The sequence below is a fragment of the Rhipicephalus microplus genome, chromosome 3 (assembly GCF_043290135.1).
Source record: "Rhipicephalus microplus isolate Deutch F79 chromosome 3, USDA_Rmic, whole genome shotgun sequence".
Lineage (NCBI taxonomy): Eukaryota > Metazoa > Arthropoda > Arachnida > Ixodida > Ixodidae > Rhipicephalus > Rhipicephalus microplus.
This window is the reverse complement of record NC_134702.1, coordinates 120283468-120295481: the sequence shown is the minus strand read 5'-3', so window position 1 is coordinate 120295481 and position 12014 is coordinate 120283468. Positions and strand designations below refer to the sequence as shown.

The 12014-nt window shown below is 51.5% G+C and overlaps 1 protein-coding gene across 1 annotated transcript in view; it reads left to right on the top strand.

The window, feature by feature from the left end:
• Window positions 1-5051, top strand: part of LOC142802928 (uncharacterized) — a 28109-nt gene extending 23058 nt beyond the window's left edge. The window contains exons 5-7 of the mRNA XM_075888012.1: window positions 2945-3113; window positions 4182-4367; window positions 4981-5051. Of these exons, the coding sequence (XP_075744127.1) occupies window positions 2945-3113; window positions 4182-4367; window positions 4981-5051 (426 nt within the window). The remainder of the gene's footprint in view (window positions 1-2944; window positions 3114-4181; window positions 4368-4980) is intronic.
• Window positions 5052-12014: the final 6963 nt, after the last annotated feature.

The window sequence follows — 12014 nt, the reverse complement described above, 5'->3', positions numbered from 1 at the left end:
GACGACAATGTCATCTAAATAACAAAGGCAAGCGTTCTATTTGAGGCCTCGAAGGATAGAGTCCATCATTCGCTCGAAAGTAGCTGGCGCATTGCAGAGGCCGAAGGGCATGACTGTGAATTCGTAAAGCCCGTCGGGCGTGATGAAAGCTGTTTTCTCGCGATCGGCCTCTGCCATTGGTACCTGCCAGTATCCAGAGCGCAGATCTAAAAAAGAGAAAAATTCGGCTCCCTGTAGGCAGTCCAAGGCATCGTCAATGCATGGCAGTGGATAGACATCCTTGTGCGTGATTCGGTTGAGATGTCGGTAGTCCACGCAAAACCTGATGGATCCGTCCTTCTTCTTCACCAACACAACTGGAGAGGACCAGGGACTGCTTGACGGTTAGATTATGCCACGTGTCAGCATGTCGTCAACCTGTTCATTGATGGCACGGCGTTCGGTAGTTGACACACGATATGGACGCTGCCGTAATGGCGTCTCTTGACCGGTATCTATACGATGAAAAACAGATGACACTCGACCTAAGGAAGGCTGATTGTGGTCAAACGAGGCCCGAAAACGCTGTAGGAGCTTGATCAGCTGTTCCTGCTGCCCAGGCGTGAGGTTCTAATCAACGGACTTGCGGAATACATCCACAGGTTCATTAGCGTCAGTTGCGGGTGTAATGGCACAAGTTGGTAAAAATGGCTGTCTGGATAGATCGGGTCTTCGAAAATACAATTTAAGGTCTCGAGGCTCCTGAGACACTCGCCGCGTAGCAGGATGTATGGGCAAGCAGAAACGTTGCACGCATAAAGTACCGCCGAACCATTGGAAAAGTTGATGACGGCAAACGGGAGGACGATGATTCGGTGTTGCACACTAGCTATAGTTGGGTGGAACAGGAGGGTCGAGTTAGTAGCAGCAGAGGAAAACAGAGGCACTAGGACGTCAGCTGCGGCAAACACTTTCGAGGGACTGTGGTGGTCGATATCAAGCCACGGATTCGTCAACGTGAGTTCAGCACGAGCGCAGTCGACGAGGGCCTGATGGGTAGAAAGGAAATCCCATCCTAGTATGACGTCGTAAGATGAACGTGGGAGAACAAAAAAGTTGACGGCGTACCAAACATCTTGAATAAAAACGCATGCTGTGCACTGAGCTGTCGGCGTGATGAAATGGGGGGCGGCTGTACGCAGAGCAAGATTCGTAAGTGGCGTTGTAACTTTTCTCAAATCGCGACATAGTTTTTCACTAATTACAGAAACGACGGCGCCTGTGTCGACAAGTGCACGTACAGCAACACCTTCTACTAGCACATCAATTTCGTTGGTCGGACAAAGAGGAGGTCTTGGAAAGTTCGATGACGACGCAGTTCTTGCCTCCGGAACTGCGACTGTCAGATCGGCGACGAGGTGGTAATGACCGGCGAGAATCGACAGGGCGTCGTGGGGACAATGAGTCGGTGATAGGAGAAGGTGGTCCCTGGGGATTCTGGGCAGCTTGGTAATTTGCAGAATTCCCATTGTCTGGAGGCTGGAAGTTGCGGCGGCGACAGTAGCGTGCTATATGTCCCACAAAACCGCATGCGAAACAGATGGGTCGATTATCCGAGGTGCGCCATGGGTTAACGACAGAAGGTGCAGGTGGCGAAATGGGATAGGGTGCCGTGTATGTAGGCAGCGTCGTAGGCTAGGTGGACCCGGTGCCCCGGTATGCGCCAGAGACAGGTGGGGCTGGGGGTCTAGCGACGACGGCAGCGAAGGTCAGCGGCGTAGGGACGGGTGGTGATGGAGGCAGTGCCTGCGTGACCTGTGTCTCAATGACCTGGCGTAAGCGTGGGTCTAACTAGGTCACTGGCGTGGATGCTTCGGCCACAAGAGAAAGCTGACGCGCAACTTCTTCACGAATGAATTGTTTGATGTGGGGCAGTAAGATGGTGTGATCAGCAGCGACGTCGTGCACGAGAGCGGAAACTTCAGCCGTATCTTCAGCGGCCCTGCGCGTCGAGACACGCTGCTTACGCGACTCGTCGTACTCCTGACAGAGCTGGACAACATCGGTGACGGTCTGTGGATTCCTAGCGACGAGCATCTGGAAGGTATCGTCGTCAACTCCTTTGATGATGTGCTTGATTTTGTCGCGTTCGGTTAGAGATTCATCGACGCGCTTGCAAAGAGACAAGACATATTCAATGTAACTTGTAAAGGTCTCGTCTCTGCGCTGGACTCGACTACGAAGACGCTTTTCCGTGCAAAGCCGGCGCACGGCGGGACGACCGAAGACCGCGGCGATGGTGGTCTTGAAGGTGGACCAGTTGGTGATTTCGCCTTCGTGGTTCTTGAACCAGAGGCTGGCCACATCAGCGAGGTAGAAGCGCACGTTTGTGAGCTGTTCGCAGGCGTTCCACTTGTTGGAAGCACTTACGATTTTGTACTCGGCGAGCCAGTCCTCGACGTCTTGTTCTTCATCGCCGCGAAAAATTGGTGGGTCGCGTTGCCGAGGTACGCCAGTATAGTAGACTGTCGTTGGTAAGGCAGCTTGAGAAGGGCCAGGAGCAGTCATAGTGAACGGTGAGGGTAGCGTCCGATTGCGAAGTTCCAGGTTGATGGGCACCCCGGCTCCTCCACCACTTAAAATATAGATGTTGTGTACGTCAAAAAAGGTTCAGACGCAGCGTGGCAAAATATTCTTTATCAGGCAGGTCTGGCTAATGTCGAGCGGCGTGCGCGAGCTACTACTACAGCCACCGATCATCATCGTCTTCTTCATTGCCAGCAGAGCGTCCGTTATTCAGATTCATTACAATATATATATATATATATATATATATATATATTGTAACGAAGAGCGGCGCGGCAGCTGTGGGCTATGGGCTGAGAAGCGAGGAAGAAGAAGCAGAATAGAACAGCTTGCTCGAAGAACGGGTGTTGTGTCTGTCTCGCTTATTACAATGGCGCAGCCGTTGAACGAACCTCTGTGCGACGATCTGCGTGAAGAAACCGTCCTATGGAGCGGACGCACTCTCCAGCAGCCTGCAGCTCCTGCTACCGTGGCCATGGCATCCGACCTGGCTACCGCGGGCACTGAAGCCAGCGCGCTGCCTGCAGGCGTCCTTGCCAAACCACAAGGTGACTCCACTGACTTGGTTTCGCAAACCGCTTCTTTGCCAAGGGACGCCGTACACGCTTCCTTGGACTTCGCCTCAGGTACCATCCCTGGAGCAACTTCAGTACCATCGCCAGAAGACAGGCGTAATTCCTCGCCTGTAGCCGCCAGCGAACTCTGCACGGTTATGAAGGCCATCGCTACTTCGAGCCAGCGTCTTGCAGACACCACCAACACCTTCTCCGCAGCATGTGCACGCACCGCGTTGCCTCCTCCGTCTATGGCAGAAATTCCTAATTTTACTGGCGTTGATCAAGACCAAACCGTCTGACTGGATGAAATCCATTCGTTGGCCCGTCGACATGCATGGACTGACGACGTGACGCTATCGCTCGCCGTAAGCCGACTGCGCGAGTCCGCCAAAGCATGGCATCAATACGATGGCTGCAAGTACAAATCCTGGAGTGACTGGACTACAGCCTTCGTCACTGCCTTCCCACCACTTCCATCTGCATACGACGACCATTTCATGCGCATGCGATCGCGGCGGCCGGCTCCATCGGAAGACGCCCGTAAATACGTCTACGATAAGCTCGGGCTTCTCGACAAATGTGGCATTACATGGATCTCTCCGGCTGCCCGCCAGTATGTCGTTAATGGCTTGGCTGACCCTACCCATGATGCCATCTTATCTTGCAAGTCACCTGAAGCGTCACCCCAGGTTTTCGCTCAAAGGGCAGCCGAACTTCAGCATAACTGTCGTCGTCGGCTTAACTTGGACACATTACCGACTGTCTGTTCGACGTACGCCTCCACACGACACGGATGCTTCAAGTGCGGTCGCATTGGCCACAACGCAAAGGAGTGTCGTCAACCTTTCCAGACACGAATTCACTACCAAGCTTGTCAAACTTTTCGGATGTCTATTCATTTTGAGGGAATAGGTGACCTATCTGCTCTGGTCGATACCGGTGCAGAACGAACGGCGCTACACCGACGTCAAGCTCCGGACACTATCGGACCGTGGACGCAACCTCACCTCTGCGTACTTGGAGGATGTGCTATGCCAGTCGGAATGCTCAACATTTCAGTCCGGACGACAGCGGGCACTAAAGTTCTTCCAGCCATTACCGTCTTTGAAGACCTCACTGCCGACATGATCCTTGGTGCTGACTTCTTGCTATCTGATGACATTGAGCTCACCATACATCGCGGCCACGTCGAGCTCCGGTCTTCGACAGCTGGGACTACCGCCACAATCCTGCCACCACCGACAGGTGAGCCGTCCACTCCGCATACCTTATCTTCTATATTGGCTCACCATCAGCCAGTATTCGCTAGCAATACAGCAGAACTGCCAGTCACTCATTTGCTGCTCCATCGCATACCAACGGGAGATCATCCGCCAATACGCGTACCACTGCGACGATACGCTGAACGAGAATGGGCAGTGATCGCAGAACAAGTCGATGAAATGCTTGCCGCGGGCATTATTAGGCCGTCATCGAGCCCGCGGGCAGCGCCAGTCGTCCTTGTTTGCAAGAAAAATGGATCACTACGCTTCGGCGTGGACTACAGGCAGCTCAATAAGTGTACAATGCCTGACTCCTACCCTTTACTCCACATTGATGACACTGTTGATACAGTACCTCACTGCAACTTCTTTTCATCGCTTGATTTACGCGCAGGGTACTGGCAGATTAACGTCCCGGAGGAAGATCGATGTAAAACGGCCTTTCGCACACCTTTCGGTTTGTATGAATTCAACCGCATGCCGTTTGGACTAAGAACGGCGCCTAGCACTTTTCAGCGTGCGATAAATTCAGTGCTTGGACCATTGAAAAACCAAGTCTGTGTGATGTACTTAGACGACATCCTGGTCGTTGCCAGGACGGAGGATGAACACCTTCGCAATTTGGACGAAGTACTACACAGACTCTATGCAGCAGGGTTTCGTTTGAACCAAGAGAGATGCCAGTTTGGGGTGTCCAAGATTTCGTACCTGGGACATAATATATCTCCTGTCGGTATTCAGCCACTCCCGGAGCGAATAACTGTCATGTCGCAGTATCCCACACCAACCTGCTTGAAGCAGGTTCAGTCATTTCTGGGTATGGCGTCATATTTGCGTAGGTTTATTGCCCACTTCGCTTCGATCGCAGCTCCTTTGAGCGGTCTTTTTAAAAAGGACGCGTGGCTTTAATGGGGCATCTCCCAAGAAAATGCTTTTCGAGCTAAAAAGCAAAAGCTCACTTGTTGCCCCATACTAAGTCACTTCCATGAGGACTGGTCCACCGAAGTGCACACTGATGCCAGCCAAGTTGACTTAGGAGCTGTGTTAGTGCAGCGTGATCCAGATGGCGTGAAACACGTGGTCACTTATGTCCGCCGAAAACTTTCAGACACCGAGCGCCACTATCACTCCAACGAGCTTGAATGTCTTGCAGTGGTTTGAAGCGTCGATGATAAGTTTCGACATTATCTTTTCGGGCGTAAATTCACTTTTTTGACTGATAATGCTGCTATAGCATGGATGTTCTCCAAGCAGCAACTTAAGCACAAATTTGCCCAGTGGATAATCACGCTGCAAGAATACAATTTTGACGTGCGCCACAGCGCCGGGGGGGGGGGGGGGCTAAACAACGTCACCGATGCACTCTCATGGAACCCTCTTGACTGCGCGCAACAAACCAGGCAAACCCACATTTTTTTCGCCCAGATAGATATATCCCAAGTCCAACAGCAGGATAAAAATTTGGCATCCATTATTGCATCTATCACTGACAAGGGAAGTCACAGTACTTTTGTGATGCGTAATGCGGCATTGTACCGGCGTCACTGGTGAGCGGACCGATGCGAAGAACATTACCTCCTGGTGATCCCGAAATCCCACAGGTCGGAAATATTGTCACAACGCAGAAGCAGCTGCAGTTGAATACAGGAAACTCACTTTAATTGTACCAGAACACTGGCAAACTGATCGGAAGAGAACCTCGTCTTCTCTCGCTGTGCGTGTTCTTCGTTGTTCTCTTGGTGCTGCATATTCAATGCGGGATTTGCCCCCCTCCAGAGAGCAGCGTCCCGATGCTCTTCTACAAAACACGGTGCAGTAGATGTATGGTGTAAATCAGTCCGAAATGTAGGGCTTCATTCGCACAACGTGCACGATTTCTGGTTTTTGCTGGCGAGTTGTCGAGGAGCTGTGAGGAACGACCACGTAATTAACGTCGTTCAGGCATTGTAAAACTGAGTAGGGGCCAAAATACTTCTTCAGCAATTTTTCAGACAGTCCCCGGCGGCGGGTAGGACTCCATACCCAGACTTTGTCGCCAGCCCGATTGACGACATGTCGGTGTCGCAGTATATAACGTTGGGCGTCGTAATTTTGCTGCTGGGTGATTCGGACACGCGCAAGCTGCCTCGCTTCTTCTGCTCGTTGGGTAAAAGATACAGCGTCCAAATCGATGTCATTGTAGTCGTGCAGTAACATGGCGTCAAGCATCGTCGTCACTTCACTGCTATGAAGGAGACTGAACGGCGTTCTTCGTGTAGTTTCTTGCTGCGCTGTATTATAGGCGAAAGTGATGTACGGTAGAATGTCGTCCCAGTTCTTGTGATCCACGTCAACGTACATACTCAACATGTCGGCAATGGTCCTGTTGAGGCGTTCTGTCAAGCCGTTGGATTGTGGATGATAGGAAGTGGTTTTCCGATGGGCTGTTCCACTAAGCTCAAGCACTGTCTTCAGGAACGCGGTTGTGAAAGCGGCACCTCGATCCGTTATTATGATTGTTGGAGCACCGTACCTCAGGACGATATTTTCTACGAAAAATCGTGCGGTTTCAACGGCGGTGCCACTTGACAAAGCCTTTGTTTCTGCTTAGCGCGTAAGATAATCAGTGGCGACTATTACCCACTTGTTGCCTGCATGGGAAGTCGGATATGGTCCAAGGAGATCCATTCCAATTTGGGCAAAAGGTACCGTGGGCACTTGATTTGGTTGTAATAGTCCAGCTGGTTTTAACGGTTGCGATTTTTGTCGTTGGCAATCGAGGCACGTGCGCACGTAATGCTTCACAATAGCTGGAAGTCTTGGCCAGTAGTATTTCTGTTGGATTCTGGCCAATGTGCGTGTGTATCCAAGATGACCAGACGTTGGCTCACCGTGGCAAGCACAAAGTATGTCCTCGCCGAGTGACGTCGGAACGACAAGTAGGTGGGTGCTTCCTCTGGGAAAAAATTTCTTCTTATAGACAACACCACTACGTAAGCAGAATGACGGCAGGCTCCTTGCAAATCTTCTAGGGACGGTTGTTGTCCGGCCATTCAAAAATTCAATGAGGGGAAGCAACTCGCTGTCTTCTTTCTGCTTGCACGAAATCGTAGTGGTGTCAATGACTCGTACAAACGCCATGCTGTCATCTTCTGTGTCATCGTCGCGCTTTATCGGTGACCTTGATAAGCAATCTGCGTCGGCGTGCTGCCGTCCGGACTTATACACGACCGTCATATCAAACTCTTGAAGGCGTAAGCTCCACCGTGCCGGCCGACCAGATGGATCTTTCAAGTTGGTCAGCCAGCAGAGGGAATGATGGTCGCTGACTACGTGGAAGGAACGACCAAAGAAGTACGGACGAAACTTCATAACCGCCCATACGACAGCAAGACACTCTTTTTCCGTTGTGGAGTAGTGGACTCGTCGCGGGAAAGCGTCCTACTAGCTGATGCGATCACACGCTCGGCTGAGTCTTGCCACTGGACGAGTACAGCGCCTAAACCCACGTTGCTGGCATCTGTATGGACCATGGTAGGAGCATCCTCATCAAAGTGAGCAAGCACAGGCGAAGTCTGCCGGCGTTGTCGGAGATTGTCAAATGCTACCTGTTGATCGTCGTTCCATGTAAACGACACGTCTTCTCTTGTGAGTCGTGTTAACGGTGAGGCTATGTAGGAGAAATTGGCAATAAACCTTCGGTAGTATGCGCATAGGCCAAGGAAACGCCTGACTGCTTTCTTGTCTTTTGGTACCGGAAATTTTCTGACTGCCGCAATCTTATCGGGATCAGGTCGAACGCCTTCATGGCTCACCACATGGCCTAAAAATTGGAGCTCCTTGAAACTGAAATGACACTTCTCAGGTTTCAGTGTCAGGCCGGCAGACCTTATTGCCCTCAATACCGATAGCAGCCTGCTCATGTGTTCCTCAAATGTTTTTGAAAAAACAATGACGTCGTCCAGATAGACCAGACATGTCTGGCACCTAAGGCCTGACAGAACGGTATCCATCGGTCTCTGAAATGTTGCGGGGGCTGAGCACAATCCGAATGGCAAGACATTAAATTCATAAAGCCCGTCAGGCGTTACAAAAGCCGTTTCTTCTCTATCTCGCTCGTCGACCTCAATTTTCCAATACCCACTTTCGAGGTCCATTGACAAAAAGTAGCGTGCATACCTCAGCCTGTCGAGTGAATCATCGATGCGCGGTAGTGAGTGTACGTCTTTCTTTGTCACACGGTGCAGCTTGCGGTAGTCGACACAAAATCGCAAGCTTCCGTCTTTTTTTTAACCAGCACTACCGGCGATGCCCAAGGACTTCTTGACGGCTGGATGACGTCATCATAGAGCATTTTCTTCACTTGTTCCTGGATTGCTTCACGCTCTTTTGGTGCTACATGGTATGGGTTCTGTCGTATTGGCCTTGCCGTCTACTCCGTTATTATCCGATGCTTCGTCAGTGGCGTTTGACTGACCCTCAAGGTCGATGAAAAACAGTCTTTGAACTGGTGAAGAAGATCTACTAGACACTGTCTCTGCGCTGGTGACAAATCCGTGCTTACGTCAATAAGTGGTGGGGCTGACGTGGCTTGGGGCTCGTCCTGTTGTACTACACAGCCTCGCGGAATTCGGTGATCTCGTCGAAGTAGGCAACTGTAGTGCCTTGTGTAATGTGTCGTCGCTCGTTGGTAAAATTCGTCAACAGAACCTCTGCTTCACCGCACACAACATTGACGATACTTCTGGCAATCGTAACACCACGAGAGAGTAGGAGCGTCAATACTTGTTCAGCGATTCCTTCTCCAGTATTCTGCTCGCTGCACGTTACTGAAACACGGCGGCACGATAACGGAGGTACGGTCCCATCGTCAATGACTCGTAGGAATTTTCGGTGTAGCGCTGCGCTTTGATCCGCTGAAAAGGTCAGTACACCGTCCGGAATATTGATGATGGCACCATATTCACGCAAGAAATCCATCCCCAAGATTGCCTGTTTGCAACTCTCAGAAAGGATAACAAAAGTTGCCACGAAGGATACATCCCCTATTTTCATTCTTGCGGTGCACTTTCCGGTAGGTGTGAGTAGCTGCCCTCCAGATTCTCTAATCTGCGGTCTTGTCCATTCCATTCTAACCTTCCTGAGCGTGTCTGCCAGACTCTCACTCATTATTGAGAAGTCCGCGCCAGTGTCGACCAATGCCATGACGTCATGTTCGTCAATCGTAATTGCAACTTCGGCAGTAACAACCCCCTCTTTCGTCTATTCATTGAAAATGTGTCTCTCTTCGCTCGGCAGTATTGGGGAATTTTCAGCACTTCGACGATTCGAAACCTTCCCCCCTGAGGTCGCTGCTTTTAGTTTCCCCGGCGTGGACTAGGAGATCTCCCTCTTGGCATGTCAGTGGTGCTCCGTCTAGAGGATGGAGAATAACGCCCAGGAGAAAGTGAGCGTGACCGAAACCCAGGAAGAACATTCCGCGGGGTCATGACACTCGTGTCGACATCAGGTGTTCCGTTAAAATGGCGCCGAGGAACCGTGGAAGGAAACCCTCGGTACCCTGCGGCGCGATACGGGCAATACCGAACGATGTGGCCTGCTTCCCCACAGTGAAAGCACAGGGGCCTATGATCAGGGGTACGCCAGATGTCAGTTTTGCGAAGTGGTGGCCGCCTCGGCATCGAAGTTTTTCTGTCGTACCAAGGCGCTGTCGGCGGATGTTGCTGGTGGTACTGATGTGGTGTCAGCACGTTCGCTGGCTGTCGGTGGACTACGTCTGCATAGCTTGCCCTGGGAGTGCTCGTGTTCGGCTCAGGAAGCGAGAGCGCTTGCCTGATCTCCTGGCGTACAACTTCCGTTACTGAGGCTATCGCGCAGTCATTCGGTTTGGCGACGAGCTTCTTGACCTCTTCTTGTACGATTTCTCGTATTAGTTGGCGCAAAGAACCTCCGTCGGGTGTGGTTGCTGTGGTCGTGGCTGCCACGCTGATCGGTGTACTGTGGATTGGGCGGTCATACTGGCGATAACGTAGATGCAGTGCGCGTTCAATAGATGTCGCCTCCTCGGAGAATTCATCCACACTTGTAGGCGGGTTTCGTACGAGACCAGCGAACAGCTGCTCCTTAACGCCCCGCATGAGGTGGCTAACCTTTTTGGCTTCGGGCATATTAGGATCTGCTCGACGAAATAGCCGCGCCATGTCCTCAACAAACATCGTAACGGATTCATTTGGTTTCTGAATTCGTGACTCGAGGAGACGCTGTGCGATTTCTCGTCTTTCAGTGCTCGCGAACGTGTCGAGGAACTTCTGCTGGAACTCGTCCCAAGACGACCACACGCGATTAGTGAACCATTTTCGGGCCCCGTCTTGAAGCGGAAAATAAACGTAGCCCAATTTCTGTGTGGTGTTCTGCCCGTTAACATTTGCTGTGTGCTCGAATTCCTCGAGTCAGTCATGTGCATCTTCATATGCGTTTCCATGGAAGTCAACCGGAAGTCGAGGGTTCAAAACAGTCACCTGTGTCGTGCTTGGGCTGGACATGTTGGGGCCAGTGCTTCCAGGCGCCGTCATGCTTTCTGGCACAGTTACGCTTTCCGGCAATAGACCAAACTCTGGGCTGAGGCCTAACAGGCGCCGGCTGCTGCGATGAACGGGGGTGTCGATGCGCGGAAGTCTTTCTGAACTAGATGCGGGGCTGTTGTCAGGCGTCCCGAACATGTACCCAGCGCCTCCACCAGTGTCACAATGCAGAAACAGCAGCAGTCGAATACAGGAAACTCACTTTAATTCTACCAGAACACTGTCAAACTGATCGGAAGAGAACCTCGTCTTCTTCTCTCGCTGCGCGTGTTCTTCGTTGTTCTCTTGGTGCTGCATATTCAATGTGGCAATATTACAAGCCATTCACAACTCCCCAAAAGGCGGACACACCGGCGAACGAGCCACACTCCGTAAACTACAAGAACGTTTTTGGTGGCCAAAGATGCAAAGTAGCGTCCGTTCTTATGTCGCCAGTTGCAAAATTTGCCAGCAGTTTAAGCGAATGCCTGGGTGTCAACCTGGATAACTAACACCAATCCAGATACCCGAAACAATTTTCCACACGATTGGCATTGATTACATGGAACCTCTACCCACCACCACTGCGGGAAATCGTTACGTCATTGTAGCAGTAGACTACCTGTCAAAATACGTGGAAGTAGAGGCCGTGCCATCTCTTGCATCCACTTACCTAATCGACTTCCTCAAGCACCGATTTGAATGGAGACATGGCTTACCAAAAAAGTTAATATCTGATCGGGCTACAACGTTTCGTAGCGAGGAACTGAAAAAGTACCTTTGCACGACAGGCGTGCAGCACCACTTCGCATCCGCGTTTCATCCTCAAGCAAACGGCCTTACTGAGAGAACCAACCAGAGCATCTAGGCACGACTCGCTCCATATACGAAGGCAGGGAAAAGAGGAGAGGCCGACTGGGACGTCCACCTTCCGTCAGCCGCTTTTGCGATTAACACGGCACTGCAGGCGTCTACCGGGGAAACGCGCTACGAAATTGTTGATGGGAAACTACCACAGCTGAAAGCGGTCCTCAGTCTGGATGCTCCCATTATATTTCCACGTGCCAATGGTCGCAAAGCGGCCTGTCAGA